Source organism: Micrasema longulum, unplaced genomic scaffold (genome assembly GCF_059751315.1).
Source record: "Micrasema longulum isolate JH-2025_06_02 unplaced genomic scaffold, ASM5975131v1 h1tg001317l, whole genome shotgun sequence".
Lineage (NCBI taxonomy): Eukaryota > Metazoa > Arthropoda > Insecta > Trichoptera > Brachycentridae > Micrasema > Micrasema longulum.
In genome coordinates, this window is record NW_028278504.1 from 593,703 (window position 1) to 616,223 (window position 22,521).

The window sequence follows — 22,521 nt, forward strand, 5'->3', positions numbered from 1 at the left end:
ATAAATACGTAGTGTTTAAAACTGTCCTAAAATTTTGTAATTTCTCTCTGTATATTAAGTATTGTTTGTATATTCTCGCATGTAAAAAATAAATATCTTTAAGTGTCATACTGTCTCATTCGCCCAAACCAATGTTAAATATAAACTGATCTACAAATGTAATGTTTATGTTATGTACACAATGTTTGAGTATGTCCAAATGCTTGCAGACTGGCTGGATTTCCTCCCTAGCGAGTTGCTCATATTTAAATTTATTGCAACAGAGAGAGAAAACATTATTGAGAAGGGAATATGGAAGTCTAGGCATTTACAGGCAAGCCATAAGTCATAAGCCCTGTAAATGCCTAGACTTCCATATTCCCTTCTCAATATTGTTTTCCCTCTCTGTTGCAATAAATTAAATACACACCTCCCAGCCCTACTCGTTAGTGTATAAGTAGATAAACCCTCTTCCCTTTTACGGAAATATACAAAACATGACTTGAGTTCGGTTCTGCATTGCCGCCATGAAGATCATTCTTTTCAAAATCCCGTTAGAGCAAAAAAAAAAACAAATTAAAAAAAAAACAATCCGCATTTAGATTCCCCAAAGAGCATCCCATTTTTCTACCCATGCGCTAGCAAATTTCGCAAGTTTACTAAAATTGTTCGGATTGCAGAAGAAATCGCAATTCCATGTCGGTCTCATTACATCCGTCAAGCCATCAAGCGTTGTTTCTCTATCCACGTCAAGAATAGGACATCTCCAAAGGATGTGTTCAGCTGTCTGCACGTCCAACCTGCACACGCAGTCTAGATTTTCAGCAAGGGCGAATTTACCGAGTTTGACTCATGTTAAGGTACTTAAACTCCAATCTGCTATGAATGCTCGGATAAAAACTGTGAGTTCATCTCACTATGGGCGCTGAGTCCAATCTGATTTGCCATTCATCTAGTGTCTTCTTCCTGACAGCAGCAATTGGGAGAGCCAGTTTGTCATTTTCACGCAGCTGCAAGGTTAAGCCAAAATAATCTACTTCAACGTACAATTAAAAATTAATTGAAACTAGCATATGTACGTACATAACACGAGAAAAAATTCATAAAAAACACGATAGTGTGCCAATGATAAGGCCATGACGTTTTATTTCAGTGTGATTTTGTATTTAATATCCTGTGTTACCAGTAAGTGGAAAAATATAATAAAACTAGTGCGTTCTTAATTACCATTGCTTTCTGCTCTTTTTTGTGACAGAGTATGCAGTACGAGATACATTCTATTGCACATAGGTTATGTTAACTTTATTGGCCCAGGCCAGTATCGGATTTGTGATTGGCAAATTGATTAATTGGAGGCTATTAGCAGAGGTAACCATAACTGGCAGATGGATGATGGGAAGTGATTAATACCCCCCTCCAACCGACCCTATTATCACCCTAACGGGAAACGAAAATAAATCACGTTATGGCGTCAACTTGTTAAAGGTAGAAATTTGTTTTTGTCAAGTTTTTATAATGCCATTAAATGTACGATTATTTTTGTATTTTTAAAAATAAATTTAAATAAATTATGTAAATTTGTTGCAACAGAGGGAGAACATTTTTAAGAAAGGTCTATGGAAGTCTAGGTATTAATAGGTGTTACTTGGCCAGATCATAAGCCCTGTAAATGCCTAGACTTCCATATCGCTTTCTCAAAGATGTTTTCCCACTCTGTTGCAAAAAAATTATAACTGAATTCTTTCAACTAGAATCTTTAAAATTTATTCATAAATTAGCCACTGATGTAATTGACGAAGAACTAAAACTTTGAGTAGAAAAAATATTGTAGTAAGCATGGAAATAAAACGATAATGTAAGAACAATATACTATGCAACAATTTAAAACGAGACAAGGATAAATAAGACTTATAAGCCGGGGACTGAAATTTTACAATAAACTAACAGATATAACTAAACAAAAGACCCAGACAACCTTTACAAAAGAAGTTAAAAATATTATCATTAAAAATATGAATTTAAAAAAAATAAAAGCAATTAGAAAAATTAACGAAATCCATAAGGGTTTATTAATAAATAAATATATACGAGTATAGAAAGCGCTAAGAACACACCAATAAAGCAAAAAAAGAATGTACAAAACATGTATCAGACTCAAAATGACTTATGGTATTGAAAGAAGAGCAGACTCTGTAAGAATGAAATATCTCCTTATAACACCAGAAATCAAAACGTTGCCACCTATCGTAGGTAGAACCCTAGTGCTTGGCCATAGTGGCGAGCGTTTTACAGCGCGGCCCAGGCGCTATCATTATGAACGCTACATTTGTTATCATATGTTTGAGTTCACTGCGCCCGTGTTTTGCGCAAAACACTCGCTACTGTGGCCATCACTTGGATATTGGCTACCTAACGAAGAGACTCGTGGAACCAGCTATATAGAAGACGTTGTGAGATGCGGTAGGTAGAGAAGTCGATACTGGAAAGACCACGTTGAGAAGATGGAATCAAATATATGGAGAAGTAAGACGTCTGCATCACAGGACAAAGATTTGTTACCAGCCTAAACAGATAGGAAGATATATAGAAAGAAGAAGAAGAAGAAAGTGCGTAACTTTTAGTCCCCTAAAAATTTGTTTTAAAATAAACAGCAGTAACCCCATTTTTCCAATGACGTCGGCACTTCCACATATTTTTCTTAGCCCTTTCTTTAAGTGATGCCAATTATTTGAAATACACAAACGTTACGCCCTTTATTTATACGTTAGCAGTATTTAGAATATATTAAAACATTAACGCAACATATAGTTACTAATAGCTACTAACAGCTATCTTCTAAAAATAGAGTATAATATTTTTGTAGGTAGCAACTGCGAGCATGTTATGCCAGCATTTGCTATCTGAAAGCAAATATTTAGCATAACATTATCCGTAGTCTACCTACCGTATTTTTTTATCTTCAACTTAAAATAATAATAATTTCTCACTTTTACACCCTGAATCCAAGAGCTCCATTTTAACCAAAGCATAACATTTAGATGTTTTTGTATTAATTTTTATTACTCACAATTTGTAAATTTTTTACCCATACCACTTTTTTCATATTTTTAACACATTGAATTATATTTTAATATTTAATAGTAGTTGTGGGTTTTTTGGGTGGATGAAGTACACACATCTGCTTGAGAAATAAAACCAGAATCCTGGACGGGAGTTTTGACTCTATGGCTACACTCAAATAAACATATTGAAAAAAGAAATCGAGTAGAGACAAGTCCACCTTGTAGCCTACTATGCTTAAGGTCTTGAGTTCGGTTCCTGATAGGGTAGACGCAAAACATTGATTTAAAGGAGTTTTTCTACTACGACATTTCATTGTTTCTTGACTGGCACTTGAAGTAATAGTGTAAATGGATTACCAATACAGTTCTCTATGCACCACTAGGTGCTGATATAAATAAGCTTAAAATTTGCATTTTTTTATATGGACGACCGAACTTTTCCTAAAGTGATCACAGAATAACAAAAATTATTTAAAATTTTTAATTCTTATAATAATTATTTTTTTGCATATTTTATAATTGCATGACATGACTTGCGCGTATTTGATATTATTTAAATTGAAAAAAAAACAAGAAGTATGAAAATTGTATTCAATTTCTAGACAAGGTTACATTTATTTCCGATAAAAACACATAACAAAGAAAGTCCTGACATTTAAAATGAATGTAGAAAGAATTGTATTTGATTTTAAAGGTTGAAAGCATAATCAATTTACACACAACGCCATAAATTTAAACTGAAACTTTATTTGAAAATTGTCTGATACAATTGAGTAACATTTTATGAATCTGTCAGTTTGACGTTTTGATTCAATTTGTCACAACATTGTACTGCGTAGCTCTATCTTCATAATAATATTCTAATAACTCGTTTCATTTTGATTCCCTGACAAAACGCCGGGTTGTTTTCAATATAATTCTTTTAAATACAATATTAAACTTTAACTGACCAATCTCCTCAATAAAATACAAACAATGCGAGATTGAGAACACTCACACATCGGGACATACTCAAACTGCCTTTGTTCTCAAGCAATGCAACATACCACTTACCTTTGTCCCGCATGCGTTGGGAATATAACGTATGTATACTGCCGAAATAACCAAATCGACATATTTCACGGTACTTCCCAACTTTTGCGAATAATTTCATGGGAATAAACATTAATTAACAAGTTCATATGCAGAGATTTTGTATTGTTCTGTATATTGTCGGTACATGAAATTTAAAAATAAGAAAAGCAACATAAAAATTGAAAACCATCCATATTGTGTAATTTTTTAATGAGGAAGTTCAGTAGTTAAAAAAAAACTATTTTAGCGCTACGACTTTTTAATGTTTTGTATTTCTGAAATTAATCCGCGTGTGACGTCTCAAGTTCTCTTCCGCTTCTTTTCGGTTAGTTCTGGCGATTGGTAAGTTGACGATCAGTAAACTGGAAAACTTCCACAACTGCCTTATCATTGGTTGATTTATATAAACTAGTGACGTCGTTCAAAGTAGTTCGTTTGTATTAAAAAAATATTTAACTTTTTTTCGTACATTTTCAAGAAACTCTGCCGCATAATTTAATGCCTTAATTTTCACCGCGTCTAAGAAAAAAAATTTTGTGTCCAATTTCCCGTAGGGCTGAAGTTCAGCATTGATGACATTAAACGATTACATGCATAAGCATAAATTGCGGGTGTTTTAAAAATCTTTATTTATATGATTCCTCTGTACGTGTGATGTCACCGTACTCCTCCTAAACGGCTTAACCGATTAACGTGTGGTTTTCAGAGAAATATAGATCTTTGCGCTGTGCGTGTTCGTAGGTATTAAAATTTTCAATCGAATATATAAAAAATAAGTTAGGAGCATAAATGTTTTATTCATCGATCTACTAGGGTTGCATTCGAGGAGAATGTATTTGCAAAAAAATGGAAAGGTGTTGTTTTTTTTGCGTATAAAGAAAGTTTGTTTTTGAATGTTTACAAACAGCATTTGTTTTTTGTGGATCTCAATCAGATTCTTTCCTTAAATTCCTTTTAATTTTGACCCGTTTATTTTATTTTATTGGATTTTTGGTAACACTAAAATAAAATAAAATTCAATACATTTGAAAAAACGTATTCCTACACACCTCTTTGTTGGTGAGACGACCGGAGTTTGACGTTTGCAAAAAGAATTCCATATTTGAAAAAAAAAAAATTTTATGTTTTGGAATTCAACCATAAACAAGGTACCTACTTGAATTCAATATAAACAATTTTTAGTTTTGGAATGTAATCACAAACAAGTACCTAGGTACCTACATATCAATGAAAAGTATTTTGCCAACGTCCAGGCAGGACAACGTCTGTCGGGTCCGCTAGTATAAAATAATTTTTCAGAATATGTTTAAAAAACATTAATAACAAAATTCTACATTTCTTTCTTGAAAACGTTCATCAACTTTTTTAATGTCAATTTAAATAAATTTCACATTACACTTTTTGTTTCAGGCAAAAAAAGTCATAGCGATTAGAAGAGAGGACCAATCGGTATGGGAGCGACGGGCACCATTTAATCCTACCAATGTCATGAAAATGTGCAGACAAAACATCAAAGTGATAGTCCAACCGTCCAATAGGAGAGCTTATCCTATGCAGGTCAGTGATTAACGATAATGAGCTTTTTTTCCTTCTTTGTTCTTCGACTTTTTAAAATGCCTGAATAATAATGGCTATAAGTGCGGTGTAGTGAGTAGATTTATCGATATATGGAAGGATCGAAGCATGCTGCTAAGCTAAGCCAAAAATGCTAAGGTTTATCTTGTCAAAACTCTGATTGTCTCGTTAATACTATATGGGCCTGCCACACACTCAACGAGTGGCATGGAAAGTAGCAAGAAAAGGAGGCAGAGACGTAGTGTGGCAACATTACTCGTTATGCCGCACGTCATGCTCCTCGTCATGCCCACCGCTTCCTATTTTGACAGTTTTTTGAGCGCGAGTCAAAGGACCGGCAATATGAGCGCGAGTGGCTGGCCACATAATCGCGCGGTCGCAGTACGCATCGGGCGCTCACACAAGACGCACGCGTCATTTTTGAATGAAGTTTATTTCTTTGTATGACATTGATATTAATAGCTATATTAAAAATACATTTCGCGCACGCTGCCACAGTTTTATCGTCCATTGTATAGCAAAGACAAATGATAAGTGCGGAGCGTCGCGATTAATTGCGCGAGTAGAGCAGTGTGTGGACAGAGAGGGCAATATCAGGCGAGAGGGTGGCAGCGCGAAGAGCATAGTGATGAGCAGCGCAAGGAGCGTGTGGTGGGGCTGTATGGCGTAGAAACATAGACATTGAGAGAGTCAGAGAGAAAAAAGATGCCTTCGAAATATGGTGTTGAAATATAATGCTCCGGATTTCATGGATGGCGATGCGTTCATATTGAATAAGTTAAATATTGGGGATCAGATGTGAACTATGTTACAGGCGGATCAAATAATATTTTTTGGATATATCGCCAGGAGAGAACCAGAAAGCTTCAAAAACTTGCTGTGATGGGCGGAGTGGAGGGAAGAAGATCCAGAGGTCGCTCACCTACATGATGAAGCGACTTAATTTAATCTACCCTGGGGTCTTCATTGACTGATGCTCTTCGCTCTGCCCCGAAAAGACTATCTGGAGGCAGACCACAAAAATAATGATGGACTGCAGTCATGACGGAAAGAACGAAATTAAAAAAAAATAAATTAATCAAATATTTTTGGACCAATAGACGCAACAAAAGTGCCACAAAAATCTCCTTCCCAAGAAAACAAGTTCTACTAGTTTAATAACACATTTACAAGGCTTATGATCTTGTCGTTGGTTGATTTACTTTGCACTCTGTGTAACATTTCAAATTTGAGAATGGCAGTGTTTATGTTTTAGTGTAAATGTGTAATAAAGCCACTAAGCAGTGAAATTGGGAAGTTCAGTGCTACGGGAAATTAGAAAATTTAATTTTAGGGTGGAGTTTCTCGAAAATGCATGAAAAACTAATAATAAGTAATTGCGTTACAAGTTCATCCGAATCAACAAACTATAGAGTGTTGTGATAGAATTTCGGTCAGCAGAACTCACGGACTAGAAATTGTGACGTCGCTCGCGGAGTAATTAAAAAAAAAACTTTAAAAATCAGCGCTGATAAATAATACGATACATAAAAATATATTTTAAGAAATTAACTTAGTTTGATCGTCTTTTAACAAATAATAAAACAACACTGAGCTTCTTCACTGTAATGCTAGCATTATATGAATTTTTAGCATATGCATGTTTATTATTAATTTAGTATTGAGTTATCATAATTATTATACTTTATTGAGTTTATTTATTTATTTGATCCAATATAATATACAAATATATAGTTCACAAAAAAAATGTTTATACAATAGGTACATTCAATATAATTTTATTTTTATTTATGGATGTAGCTACTCCACTGGCCCACCGGCACGTTCCGGAGTGTCAGTGTATCATTTATTTTATACATAATTAGGTTAATGAATAAGTTAGGATTTAATTTTATCGAAGGTGCGGAATATGCATATGAAAGTATTTTAATAACTATTTTTTATACTTTGCAGTCATATATAAATGCTGGAGCAGTAATACAAGAAGATATTAGTGAAGCATCTGTGATATTTGGTGTCAAGCAGACTCCTGTTGACCTCCTAATTCCAAACAAGACTTATTGTTTTTTCTCACACACTATCAAGGCCCAGGAATCCAATATGCCGCTATTGGACGCCATTTTGGAAAAGGTAAAATGCCGATGACATAACTTTACAAAATTTAATTTACTTTTCACTAACAGTACCGTATTTTTACAATTTAAAACTTATTTGTGTCATAATATTGATGCATAAGGGCCAATTGGGAATAATGTTAATATTTTATGACAATTGCATTCTTATTGATCAGACTTTCCAGTAACAAACTGTCACAATAGGGCTTAACGTAATTGACAAAAATGGAGCCTTAACATTTTAAAATAAATTTTAAACACTGTAACAGGGCAGGAAGCTCAATTACAGTGGTGAATTACAGCACAGCACATTCAGGCGTAAATAAAAAACACTTTAATTTTTTGTGTTCACACTGGAAATAGAACCCGGAACCTTCTGTATGTAAGTCATTACACCACGGAGGCTCCCAATTTTTCCAGAAAAATAATTGTATTTATAAATACAGAAATAAAATTACTATTGAAAATTATCACAATTGTTATTTGAAATACACAAAAAATTAAAAAAAGCAATTAGATAATTATGAAAAAACGCTATTATTTTTATATGGGTATCTACATATTCTCTTTTTTATGTAGATATATTTAAATTCATTAAATAAGATTCTCCTGAATGAATATAAATTTAAGGTAATTAAAATATTAAATTTAATTTTAACTACAACATACATAAAATAAATACAATAGCATCGTATAATTTCACTTGCGAACAACCTAGGACCAACAGAAAAAGAAACATACAGCAATAAATTTTTGTATACAGCAATAAATTTTTACAATTCACTTTTTAATGATCTAAAAAATACACAAAACATGTACGTACTTAAAAAACACCCGCATAAAACAGTTCTTACAGCCCGTGTGACGAGTGATATGTGATGTTATTTTATTGAATTTTTATTTAAACTTTTGTGTTATTACATATAATATCCCCTCATACCAGCACTTTTGCTGATTGTGAATATTTCGTACAAATAAAATATGTAATAAAATGTAATATGTAAAGTTTTTTTGTTAAAACTTGTATTTTGTCATAAATAAATAAATTAAAAAAAACCAATGGAAAGTTTGAGATATTGTAGATAAGATAAAAGATTCACAAATAATATGGAATACTAGGTACGTGGGTAAACATTACAATGGAAATATTATGACATGCATAGAATCAAGGTAGCAAGTAAGGTATTTCTGAATCTCATTGACGATGTTAAATAATGTAAATAAATATTATTATAATGTATGACATGGTTCACATATTATCGATATTATTTTAAAAACCTAGAAAAGATGGCGAACCGTCTGAAAACATAATAACTATGCGCATTATTTTTAATGTGCATGAAGAATTCTCAACAAGCATTCCCTTGAGAAATTTGATGTTACGGAACCATGGATATAACGTTTATGATAATATTAATACACTAAAAATAGTCTTCTTAATATTGTCGACATTACACGAGTAACTTCAGTGTCGTCATATTATTTTTATTATTAATCATTGTTTATAATGTGAAAAAAAAAAGATTCAATAAATAATGAAATCCTATTAATTCATTTGTGGGCTCGATTTCCTCTAAAGATTAAAAAAAATAACGTCTCTGCAAGAAAAATCTAATGTTAGATTTTTTTTAGCAAATGAAATAATATTACTTGACGTAAATTGCTATTAGCGAACAGAAGAAGACAGTGAAAGTAGTATTAAAGTAATTAGAGTGTGATCAATACATCAAAATTAAATTCTCACTTGGTGATTTAAATGTTCTAGAAATAAAAAAAAACTAATTTCGTCAGTATTCTGACTTTCATTTACAATTTACAATTTGGAATATCCAGTGACCGGTTTCATCGCTTTCGTGACATCTTTGAGACTCGCTAGTATCACTCGTCGTTAATTTAAAAAATAAATTACAATGAACTTCCATCAATAATTTTCATTTACAAGTTAAAAATCGGACTGCTTCCTGGATACATGCTGGGAGGTATTGAATTCATATAATAAGGATTTACACAAGTATGGAATAACTGGAGGCGATTTCAGGCTTCCTAAAATGAGACTGACTGGAACTCAAAACAAACAATAGTTACTTTAGTGGTTTGAAAATGTTTTAGTTGCCAGAATGTCGCAGGAAAGCTGGTAGTGGTAATAATTGTTATAATGAACAGTGGCAGTAGGTTATAGATTTGAACAGCATATTACTCAAAATCCTTTTGTTCGAAAATGGTATTTGTTTGAGTTGTCTTTGTTGGGGTTATGTCTTCATTTGAGTAAGAATAGTTTTTGAATCTATAAGTAAGTATTGTTTTAGCGTATAATTGCTTAAATGTCATAAGTTGTGATTTGTGGAGTATTTTTTCATTAGATGTCTGACTCGAAGTATTATTTTAATTTTGATTATTTATTTAGTGTTATTTTTTTAATTTAATTTTATTCAGAAAACATACAGTCACATATAATAAGTATTAAAAAAAACACTTTTTTTACATAAAAAGACCAATTAAGTTTTCAAAAATTATGCAAAAGATATTAACATTAAATGTGACAAAAAAATAAATAAATAAGAATTTTAAGAGAGAAAAGAATAATTGTTTACATTTGCGTTTTCCATAGAGGTAATAAATAAAAATACCGAATTTACACTCCGAGCCATCCACGCACACACATGAACGCACATATAAAACATACACAATCATATCGCATGTAGCATAAACCACTCAAGATGCACATTCAGCAACTATCCCAAATAATCGACCCCATGAAGAAATTTTCTGTACAAATGCAAAATAAAAAAAAGTTAATATTGTTGATTTACAAGCAAAATAAATAAATACCAATATGCATATAAAGATCTGCATAATTTGCCTTTTTCGATATTAATGATTCATTATTCTCAAATTTGTAATTGAAATACAATTCATAAAGATTAGCGAAATTTAAGGGTTGGTTGTTCGTCACAAAACATGTATAAACAAAATAGTTATAGCTCAAGGCATATGGCATTTGACTTTTCAACGTCTTCCTTCAGAGGAACTCCGAAATAGTATTTTAAATATCACAGAACGAGCTCAGTAATTTCCCTGACATTACGCACAGCGCTGTTCCAGTATCAAATTATGTATTTACGTAATAATATAACATTCAAAACATTCACCTACTAAATTAAACCGGAAGAAAGTAGAACCTTAGCAGAGAAGGCCGAGTGGGCCGGTTTTATTTCGCGGAAAATTCAATTAGGAGCTTCTATCTTATTAATATTTCAGCTGGTTTCGGGAAATCGCTAGAATTTACAAACGTGTGGTTGTTAACAAACTTTAGCGCCCTTATTTGCTTGTTTACTTAACAAAATAATACAATATTACAACCAGCTGAAAGATTCTACCTTATATTTATTCAGGAAATGTTCAGACGAAAGAACATCTTTTCTCCACTTTCTTAGGGAAATTTCTTCGGCAGGCAAGCTTTTTCCTTAAAGTAACATTTAACCGCCTTTCAAATTATTTGACTTAATCATAATGATGCAGCAAAAAGTAAGGTACTCTCACAATAATTAATATTGTACTAAAATTGTTTTGCGTTTATTAATGAATTGAGACGCGTTACTCTCATCTCAAGACTTTTTGGCTAAATACCATTTTAAATTCTTATTATTTTATTTAAACATACTAATTACTTACTATTATAGTAGTAATTTATTTGAAATATTATGGAAACTATTTTATGCAGTCGTATTTATTTCGTCAATCAATTATTTCTTTTATTTTTAAAAGTATATCAATATTCTTTTAAAAAAAACGGTAATTTAACTAGGAGAAAGATAAAATAAGGTAAATTGAAAAGTTAAAACTGTTTGAGTAATATGAAAATTAGTGTTTCTAATGGTCATACCTTAAAGAATCGAAAAACATTTGATATTGACATTTTTGCACAAGACGTTTTAAAAATTTATACAAAATGCGTTTTTATATCGATAAATGAAGCTTTGTAATAATTTTATGTTAATCATTTACATTCCTAGTTTTATTTCTGTATTTTATTAGTGTTTATATGTGTAAACTATATGTGTTTTATACTAATAAAACAATTCTTAATTTTTTTCATGTACATTGCTAGTTTTTATTAAATGTGTATTTCATCCGTGTTACATGTGTATGTAAGATGTGTTTTATATTAATGATTATTTTTTTTACAATAATTTTACTTAAATAATTTACATTGTTAATTTGATTTAAGTGTGTATTTTATTAGTGCTAACATTTAATTGATAAAAAGATGAAAGATAATATGAATCTAGTGTTCTAATCAAACAATAACTAATAATTTTAGCTCATCAAAAAAAAACTCAAGAGTATCTGACGGTTAGGTTCAACCAGGTGGATTTTTTTCATGATTCCTTTTTTTAAAACACAAAACTTTTATCGATATGTATCTTCTTTTTTGGGTGATCCCGTGTAAGATGGATTAATTCCGACATTTCGATTTGTAGAAAAAATTAAGTTTTATGTATTATTAATTTGTACCGTGTCGCAGTCGACAGTAGCAACATTTCGTGTAATTTTTGTGGTGTGTAGTATCAGGAATCACGTTTCAATTTCAATGGCGTCTTCTATTATTTGTGCACTGTAGTTTCTTGGGTTATGCAAAATCATTAGGTCAAAGGCAAAAATATGTCTTGAATCAATAAAGTGTTCGTCTATAGCTGATTTTTTAGGGGGCCCAGTTTACGCACTCTTTTGTGTTAGTCGATCATTTAAAAATAAATAAATGTGACTACTGCCAACTACGATATGGTACGTATTAAAATCTGTTTAACATATTTTATCTACGAAATTCATAGTTTAAAACCCCCTAAACGCCTGACTCTCTCAGTGCCACAAAGACGACGAAGTCCAGGAAGGCCCAAAACGCGATGGATGGACTGCATCGATTCGGGTACGACAATGCTGGAAGTTATGAACTGGAAAGGAAGGGCAGCAGACCAGCAAAAGTGAAGAGACTCCTTGATTCAGCCGAGGCCCACCCAGGGCTGTCGAGCTTGTGATGGTGAAGATGGCTCCTCCGATGGTAACCGAAAGAATCCAACTTACACGCGATCACCCAAAAAAAGAAGATACGTATTTATAGGAGTGACCGCGAAAATTTCCGTACCGACTAGACTTTTACTGTTGAAAAAAAACACACAAAACCAAGTTGTAGACATCATAAAATTGAGTACCAAATCGCAATTTTTTATCTCTAAATATCTCTCATTGACGTTGTATCTCGTGTATTCTAGAATATTCGACTTATTGACTACGAGAAGTTGGTGGATGCGTCAGGGAATCGCGTGGTTGCCTTCGGAAAATACGCCGGAGTGGCAGGGATGGTTAATATACTCCATGGAATTGGTCTACGGCTTTTGGCTTTGGGCCACCACACTCCATTCATGGTATAAATTATTTTATCTTTTACTTTTAATACCCGATGTTTGCATTATATTTATTTATTTCAATAATCAAACAAACAATAAATACCAACACAAGCAAGGTTACAAAGTTCACATTTTTAAATAATATGATTAACTTTTTGTGAATATAGCCACTCCACTGACTGACCAATGTATGCAATATTGACATTTATAATATGTATAAATTTCATACCAATTCAAACTAATTTATTTTACCAAAATAACAAGGCAAAAAAAAAAAAAATATCCTGACAGACACGTATATAATATGGTCAATTTCATTCTTTTTATTTTTAAGCACATTGGTCCTGCACACAACTATAGAAACTCAATGATGGCTCGCCAGGCAATACGAGATGCTGGTTACGAAATTTCATTAGGTACGTAATTTTATTTAACGATATTTACACTGATTTGTCTACTGGGTTTTACGGTTTTATTTTAATTTCTTGATAGTTTGAATGGATTCAACAAAATGACTGGGTTCAACTTGAATTATTTATACTAAAATTGTTCGAACTGTCAGTAAGGTCGCAGTGAGTCACATCTTGTTGGAGGATGCGATTCTATAAAATGCTGCAAACGCCCAGTTGCATTCCATCTGCAGCACTACTGACTATTCCAACTCGTTAGAGTCCACGTCGCGAACCCTGGGCAATGGGATCACACTCGTAACGGTGTGATCACAGCAGATAAAGAGAGCATGAAAGGCGAGTTTTTGGCGCCTCAAAACCAAAACCAACCAGCAAAGGAAAGGTAACTCCGACAGAAAAATCCACCAGAGAAGGCAACGGAAAACCACTCTGGTCATCTTTTCACAGGAATCACTACGGCAAGTACATCAATAAGCAGTCATCCTGGCTGCGAAACATAAAAGTGGCGCAGGACAGATAAATATGCTTTCGCTGTAGTGATCGCCAACGTCGGAGAGACCCGGTGAGGCACTAAAAGAAGAAGAAGAAAATTGGAACATTTAGAAACTTATTACTTAATAATACTAGCCATCTTTGTCGATGAAATGTTAATAAATTTTAAACCGGTATATTTTTATGAAATATTGAATTCATGTTTTTTTATTGAGAAAATGTGTGCGTGGAATAATTCAGAAACAAAATTGTAAAATATTTTCCCTCGCAATCAAAAAGATCTGCATTAAAAAATGTTGATATATTCAATTTGTTTTCCAAATTTCCAATAAGCAATTGATACAATAAAAGTGCTTTTTGTTCCTTTATACGCTCTAGTTTGAATATAAGAAATATATTATGAATTGTGGTAAACAATATTCAAATAGATTGGATTGAGAGAAGAGGGAAGTGAATTCTTGACTGACTAGGATTAAATTAATTGGACTCGATCAATTCGTCGAAATGACAACAAAACTTTTTAAATGCCTTTAAATTTTTTTTGGAAGCCACTAGATTTATTTATCCGACAGGACCTATAACAGGGCCACATATAGTAGTGTAAAACTCCATTCGGTAATCATAGAACGGAAGAAAAAGACAAGACCACAAAATGTGTTCAGAAGATTGATTAGGATATCCGCAGCAGCACGAAGGGCAATGAACAATATTGAAAACAAATAATTTCTGATTTATTTTTACCATGACCCGATAAAAACTGCGTTGTCTAGTGATCAGGAATAACCCAAGAAGATTTTAAAGCATTGACGGATTGAAGGAAAAAAAAGAAAGGTAACCCTCTCTGAAGGGTAAGATTCCCATCGCGATTGCCAAGCATCAAGAAGAGCATTTAGAGATTTTTTTATATTAGATTGAGACATTGATTCAGTTGGGAGTAGACGGACGCCACCAATAACAGAAGAATCGTCGCTGGCTGGTTGTGAAAGAGAGGGGCTAGGAGATTGAAATTTACACGATTTTTTTTTTTTTTTAAAAAGAAATATTTGCGTTCTTATGATTAACCCAAATATTTAATTTTGAGGGCCATTTTCAACGAGTTGTAAATAACTCACTATTAGAAAATGGAATCAAGTTGGGGTAGAGTGGGATTCGAACCACGGACCTTTGGTCTGTGAGTCCGAGACACTAGCCACGGGACCACAACCCGATTGGTTCAATTATACATCAAAAAGTGGGCTAAATTGAAATTTTTTTGATTTTTTACTAGGAGAATATTATTTTAAATTTTTTTTAGTTTAAAATAAGCATCCTGGTTTTATTTTAAATAAATTTTAAAAATTTTATTAGGTGTATTGTGGGTTTTGCATGTTAGTTTAATTGGTGTCCTTCCAAAGAGACGGGTACGTCTCGAATCCGGTAGACATAAAAAGTCGGTAGGTTTTTATCGGTAAATATTTGCTAACATTAGTTAAAATGTTTAATTACAAAGTTAATGCTTTAAACATACAGAATATGTAATAATTTAGTTTATATAACCTTTTTAGTGAGTTGCGTATGAGGTATAAATAATTATTTTAAAATTTCCGAAAAATTGTTATCCTCGCGCAAATATTCTAAGAATGTTGACCATGCCGCAAAATATAAAAATAAAATAGAGGAATCCGGGATATTTTAGGAAACTATGGGTTCAAACGAACCAAGAACTAAAGGTTGATTTTATTCTCACACAAGATGATTTTACGTAGGTATGTGGTCAATTTAAAGGAGAAGAGATATTTTGTTTATAGGATTGAAACATTTTACTAAAGAAAAAATACGTATTATTTCAACCTATTTTACACTAATGAGAATCAAGTATTTAATAACAGGTGGCTAAAAACTATTGTTACTTTCCTCGTTAACCAACTACAGAATAGAGAAAGTTTTATTTTCACAGATAACAGCACTTATTAAATATTCATATATCTATTCTTTTAGAAATTGTGAAAATAACAGGTTGATAAAAAAAAACAAAAACTAAGTAGTTGGACGAAACAATGTAATTTTTAACACATTCTGATATAAAGTAAGTGAGATTAGAACTTTAAAAATATTTTTTAGAAACTATTATTAATGAGAAAGTTCAGTACTGCGGGAAATTGTGTATAAAAAATGTTTTCCCTCTCTGTTGCAACAAATTTTAATTGTTTAAAAACATTAGAATATTCCACAAATCATAACTTATGACACCAAAGCAATTATACGCTACAACAATACTCGCTTACAGATTCAAAAACTATTCTTACTCAAATGAAAGACATTGCCTCAACAATACAACAAATACAATTAATACAATCACTAGATCCTCAACACAAAGACAACCTTAACAAATACATACTCATACCACTTTCGAACAAAAGGATTTTGAGTATTATGCAATCAAAATCTATAACCTACTTTCACTGTCTATTAAAATAATTAGAAATGAGAAAATGTTCAAAAAGGCTATAAAAAATGGATAGTTGAGCTGGGTAAAAGTAAAATGGACTGTCTCATTCGTCCAAAACAATATTTAATAAACTTCTTCACAAATGTATAGTTTACATTATGTTTTTGTTATTTTTTTGTACGTTTTATAGTAATAATAATAAAGATGTACATAACTTCAATAAAAACTTTCATACGTAGAGTTTAAAACTGTCTGAATATTTTGTTAATTATCTCTGTAAATTGATTGTACGTTTTATTATATAAATAATATTTGTGTACATAATTTAAATAAAAAACTTAAATACGTAGTGATTTAAACGTTAAGTATCTCTATTAAATTAAGTTTTATTTGTTTTTTCACAGATGTAAAAATTGCCCCAGTGAAGTCACAATATTTTTATAATCAATCTTTGTGTATTATCCAAAAAAAATCTGCGTCTCAGAAATACTGCCCTATTTTATTTGACCATTTATATTAGTTACCAATGTAAACATGTCGGTAAAAGTTTTTTCAGAATAATGTAACAATTGATTATTCCATGAATCTTTTCAGAGTTTAATATTATTATGATGGGTAGTGCCGTAGCGTCATTACATTCATCCAATATTTCATGAATAAGAATTCTTCGTATATTTTCATCCCTCGGTGTAACGTAAACTGACTTACGTGTTTGCTTAATTTCAAACCTCCCCAAACTGATTTTATATATCTTCATTATCGCTCTCGAGAGCACGTGGAAATGCGTGGTCGTTTTTACAAGAAAACTCGATCGATTTTCCGCTTAAATAGAAGATGAAGACTTGCAAGAGTATTGTGAAAAACAGTGTGATAAATTTATTTAATACAATTTTGTGGGAAAAATAAACAACGCGATAAAAACAAAACGCCCCGTTATTTTTCTAACCCAATTTATTTTTTTTAACAAAATTCAATAGCCAAAAATGTTTTGAATTTGTACAAATTTTTATAGACAGGCTGTATTTCCTCCCTAGGGAGTTTTTTAGATCTAAATTTGTTGCAACAGAAAGAGAAAATATTTTTGCGAAGTAAATATGGAAGTCCAGGCATTTGCAGGGCTTATGACCTGCCATTGTCTGGTTTAAGTAGCCACTTTACACACTGTGTAACATTTATTATTATTGTCATATTTGATTTTTTTGCAAACGGTATTATACAGATGGCTTTTCACGGGTACGCTTTTTTCTTTTTTTTTGTATTGTATCTTGACATGGGCAGAATGGTGAATTTATTTTTATTTATTTATTAAAAGAAAGCAACAGCCATTGTCACAAAAAAATTACCTGTATATATTTGTAAAATTACCTGTATATATTATGACAGTAATTGTACTTATATATAAAAAAATTTAACAGGCCGATAATTTTGGTTTTTTTATACATATTTATACATACAGGTAATTTTTTTGTGACAATGGCAATGAAAAAAATCACCATTCTGCCCATGTCAAGATTTAAATTACTCCCTAGGGAGGAAATCTATCGAAAATAGAATCGGGTTGTGATCTTGTGGTTATTGTTTCGGACTCACGGATCAAAGGTCCGTTCTTTGAATCCCACTCAGCCCCAACTTAATTCTCATGTTCTTATAGGGTGTTATTTATTTGAGAAAATAACCCCCAGCATTAAATATTTGGGTAAATCATAAGAGCGCAAATATTTATTTTTATTATTTTTTTATTATTATATTTTTAAATGCACAATTAACTTTACGCAAATTAAAATAAAATTTAGGAGAAGCATATAATTTCTCTACGTTTTTAAGGTCTTGTGTTTGTTTAAAAATGAAATTAAAAGGTTCTAGTCAAATACGTTACAATAGAGAGCGTGTATTAAGGGGTTTATGGTATATAGTTCAGCGCTCCGGAAAACGTTCAATGGAACAGCCTGTTATGAAAATGCAGCTCCACACATTTTATATTTGATGAAAAAACTCATATGCCGTAGTAAATAAATACAGAATCGCGGGATAATATTCGTTATTATGGCCGTAAGCAAGTGAAATATTTGACGTTGAGCCTTTTAACAAGCGTAAATATTACGCTGTCGGGTTAGATACGCGAAATATTAATAAACCTTTATTACTTTTGGTTGCAGGGATGATGCCGAAGTCCATTGGTCCGATGACTTTCATTTTTACTGGTTCTGGCAACGTATCGCAGGTCAGTTGGTTGTTATGGATTTGGAGATTGTTATGGCTTAGAGGGATTTACAGCGATTGGCGGCCGCCATTTTGTCTATTAGTGTTAACTCGATGCGACAGGTGGCGTTGACTGTCCAGTAAAGACAAAAACTATCTCGATAGTAGAATAAGCTTAGTAAAATTTTCAACGAAAAATAATTTTTATTACTTAAACGATATTGTTATTGGAACTTTGTCGTTCTGAAAATTGCTCAGTAATAATTGTCCAATGTTTTAATATCTATTTTTTTCAAAATGAAACAATGACACAATGGCAAACACAATCATTTGTAGTTGTAATATAAAGTACCTAAAGTACAAAAAATTTGGCCACTCAGGCGATTTAACGATTTTATACTTTCTTTGCTGCAATGAAAATATTATATAAGGTCTAGAAGACAAAGTTTTTTGTTTTTTAAATGGCAAAAGTCCATTTAAGTGTTCTTGCAAATGTCAAGTTAAATGTTTAGTACATGGGTATCATATCAACAAGTTTATTTATTTTATTTTCTGTGGGATTTTTACAGTTATTACATAAACAAAATAAGTAGAAATATATTAACAATACTAGAGCCAATAAAAAAAACCACTGTAAATCTAATAATACATTATATATAAGAAAAAAGTTTACGTAATTGTATGTGTGTGACGTTTGTATTCATGTGTATGTGAATGTGTGTATGCGTAAATGAATGAGGGGGAGGGCACATGTGCGTGTGGGAATGAACGAGGGAAAGGGGAAAGTTATCATGATAACCAAATAAATATTATTTTATTTATTTTATTTTATTAACATACACGGCAAATCCGCCTTTAACAAACATTTATCATATTTGGCTTAATATTTATATATATATTTTTTAAAACATCAATTTCCTTATACCTAAGATTTATAAAAAAAATAAACCTAAAAATTATACAAGATTTATATTTAAAAAAAAAACTAAAAATTATACAGCATATTTATTTATTTATTTATGAACATACATACCAAGCCGTGCCTTTTACCTTAAAAAGATTCATTTAAAAAAAAATATAAACATTTCAATATAATGTGAAAAACTTAAAAATTTAATATAAAAGTATTATTTTACATAAATACTATATATATATATAACACAGCAGTTTTGTATAAAAAACATATTTAGATATAAAAAATAATTAAACAATGTGTGCAAAAAATTTTAAAAGGAAAATAATTTAGGTATATTTTTCTTTAAAACGTACAAAATATAAGTATATAAAATCCAATAAAATTCTTTTGCCTCAAATTTTTTTTAAATTAAAATAATAATAATAATAATGACAATTAAAGTAATTTAAAAAATAAATACACTCGTAAATATGATACATAATAGTACCCATACAAAAGTAAACATAGAAAACACTATAATCTAAAAAATGTCAATTACCGTTCATCATCTTTGAAATGATAAAATAGAGAATTCAGTAGGAAGTTTAAATAAAAAAATATTTTACAGTAATACAACAAGATAATCATAAGTACCGTTTCATACAGCTGGGAAAATTAAACAAAAAACTGGATATATTATGAAATGCATGAATAAATAAATATAATTACCATTCACCATCTTTGAAAAAGTTCAAAAGGTTTGTTCTATAGAAACAATACCCTACACTAAATATATCAGATACGTGGGAATAACTATTGCCGAGTTCATGAAGTCTATTATAAGTTTAATACTAATACGGCCATACAAGTATACACTGTCCGTGAATTGTTGCTACAAAACGGTAGCACTTGTCTAGTTAATAAAGTCGGTTATTATATTTTAAAATAAGTAATTGACAACATTTTGAAATAATTAAAAAACAATTTTGTGGTTGGGATCAGAAACAAGGGTAGACAATGTAGAGATAGGGGAACTTTTTAGTTTGATCGAACATTCTTAGAATTTGTCTTTATCTTCAGTGGATATTGGGAGAAAACATGATTTGGTTTAGCGATGTCCTGACCACATTCAGAAACTGGAGAGGTTACACATATCATATAATTGTTAGAATTTTCATAAAACAAATTGAAAATTAGTCAGATCGCAAAACTACCAGGTATTCAACTTTCAAAAATACTGTTATACCGTATAACTACCATTATATTTTGGTATCGGTTGTAATCCGTGATATGCAGCTTATTTATCCATTTCAGTTTTGGTAATAGTTTTGAATGAGTTGTTGAAAGAAATATGAAATTTTAACAAAGAAGCAAGACATCGGAGATAAAAGGAAAACATATTTCGAAGAAAATTTCATACAAGCTTTACTTACGCTTTCAGTCAAATTGATACTCCGTTTTTTCAATTAGCTAATTCGTCACCATCGCATCGGACATTTTGAAAGTTTGCGCAAGAAAATCCTCCGCAAACTTTCAATTTAACACGAGAGTTTCAGAATATGGAAATTTTCCTTGATTATGCGAGAATTAATTGGACAATCTTAACTTGACTTCTGAAACAAGGTAATTAAATTGGAAAACTGTTGTAAAAAGTCACGCAATAAGGCTTCAAATTCGTTGGACATTTTTCAATTAATTTCGTCATATCTGTGTCGCATTTTTTATAAAGAAGATGATTTATAGGACGTAGAAAACTGTATGGAGAAAAAGCTTTCCGTGTATGAGATTTTCGTCTTTCTTACATCAATGATAAATAATCCTGAAGATACATTCATCTTAACGCATGACAGTCTCCTTTATCGAATTTCTGAGTCTTTTTTAGGGCTTTTGTACTTATTATGTTCAGCTTCCTAAAACAACTATCAAAGACTACGATGCTTATATAAAATATAGAAACAAGGAATCACTTTAAAAAAGAGGTTAAAAAAAATATTCATTAATCTCAATCATAATCAAACCACATATATGGGAGTTCCTCAACATTACACCATGAAGTAAAAAAAAATCAAAATATAAGACTACTGTGTTTTGAAAACTACCTTTTAACATGTATCTTTGATGGATGATCCTGTTTTATTGGATTCGTTCCGACGTTTTGGTTACCTTTGCAGGAGCCTTGTCTAGGGTAAATTAAAATTACGGGATCGCCCAAAAAGATACATATTGATAACAGCAACCGTGAAAACCTACGCATCTATTTAATACGTTTTAACTTATAAGTTTAGCATCAATCCACAAAACATTATTTTTAAAAACCTTCAGAAATATTAACATGTATTAAATGATTTGTGTTGTTTCGACTTGATTACTTTAATAAAAATGATTTTTTTTTAAATCCAAATTTTTGGACTGAATGAGTACATGGAAGAAAGCAGTATATGAAACTGACAATATTTTTTTATTGGTCTAAATTTAAATTTTTTTATTAATCAATATATTTTCATAAGTGGTAAATGTTTTTTATTTTAATACAAATCTACTTTTATACATCTAGCAAATGTCGTAGCTGAAACTAGCAATTAATTTGATTGTTTTTAGAATGTGTATTTATTTATTAAAACTTAAATATTTATTTGTGTTGTTTTGTTTATTCATGTATGTATATATTGATTTTAAATAAGCGTGTTAAGTATACTAACATTAAAAAAAAAAAAAAAAAAACTAAACTGAAACTAAAAGCAATAAGGCGAAGAGCCCTGTGTTGAGTTGGGATACAACATAATGGAAAGTGGAAGTATGCATATTATAAAACAATTTCAAGAAAGACAATTAAAATTTATTACATGATCATCATTCCCTTTCCGCACCTAATGATGCATAAAGCGTAT

General features: G+C 31.2%; 1 protein-coding gene across 1 annotated transcript in view; it reads left to right on the plus strand.

Annotated features, from left to right (window-relative positions):
• The window catches only part of LOC148275933 (alpha-aminoadipic semialdehyde synthase, mitochondrial-like), a 49,499-nt gene that overhangs the window by 17,391 nt on the left and 9,587 nt on the right, over window positions 1-22,521 (plus strand). The window contains exons 2-6 of the mRNA XM_088235011.1: window positions 5,526-5,672; window positions 7,644-7,820; window positions 13,075-13,227; window positions 13,544-13,625; window positions 18,696-18,760. Of these exons, the coding sequence (XP_088091137.1) occupies window positions 5,526-5,672; window positions 7,644-7,820; window positions 13,075-13,227; window positions 13,544-13,625; window positions 18,696-18,760 (624 nt within the window). The remainder of the gene's footprint in view (window positions 1-5,525; window positions 5,673-7,643; window positions 7,821-13,074; window positions 13,228-13,543; window positions 13,626-18,695; window positions 18,761-22,521) is intronic.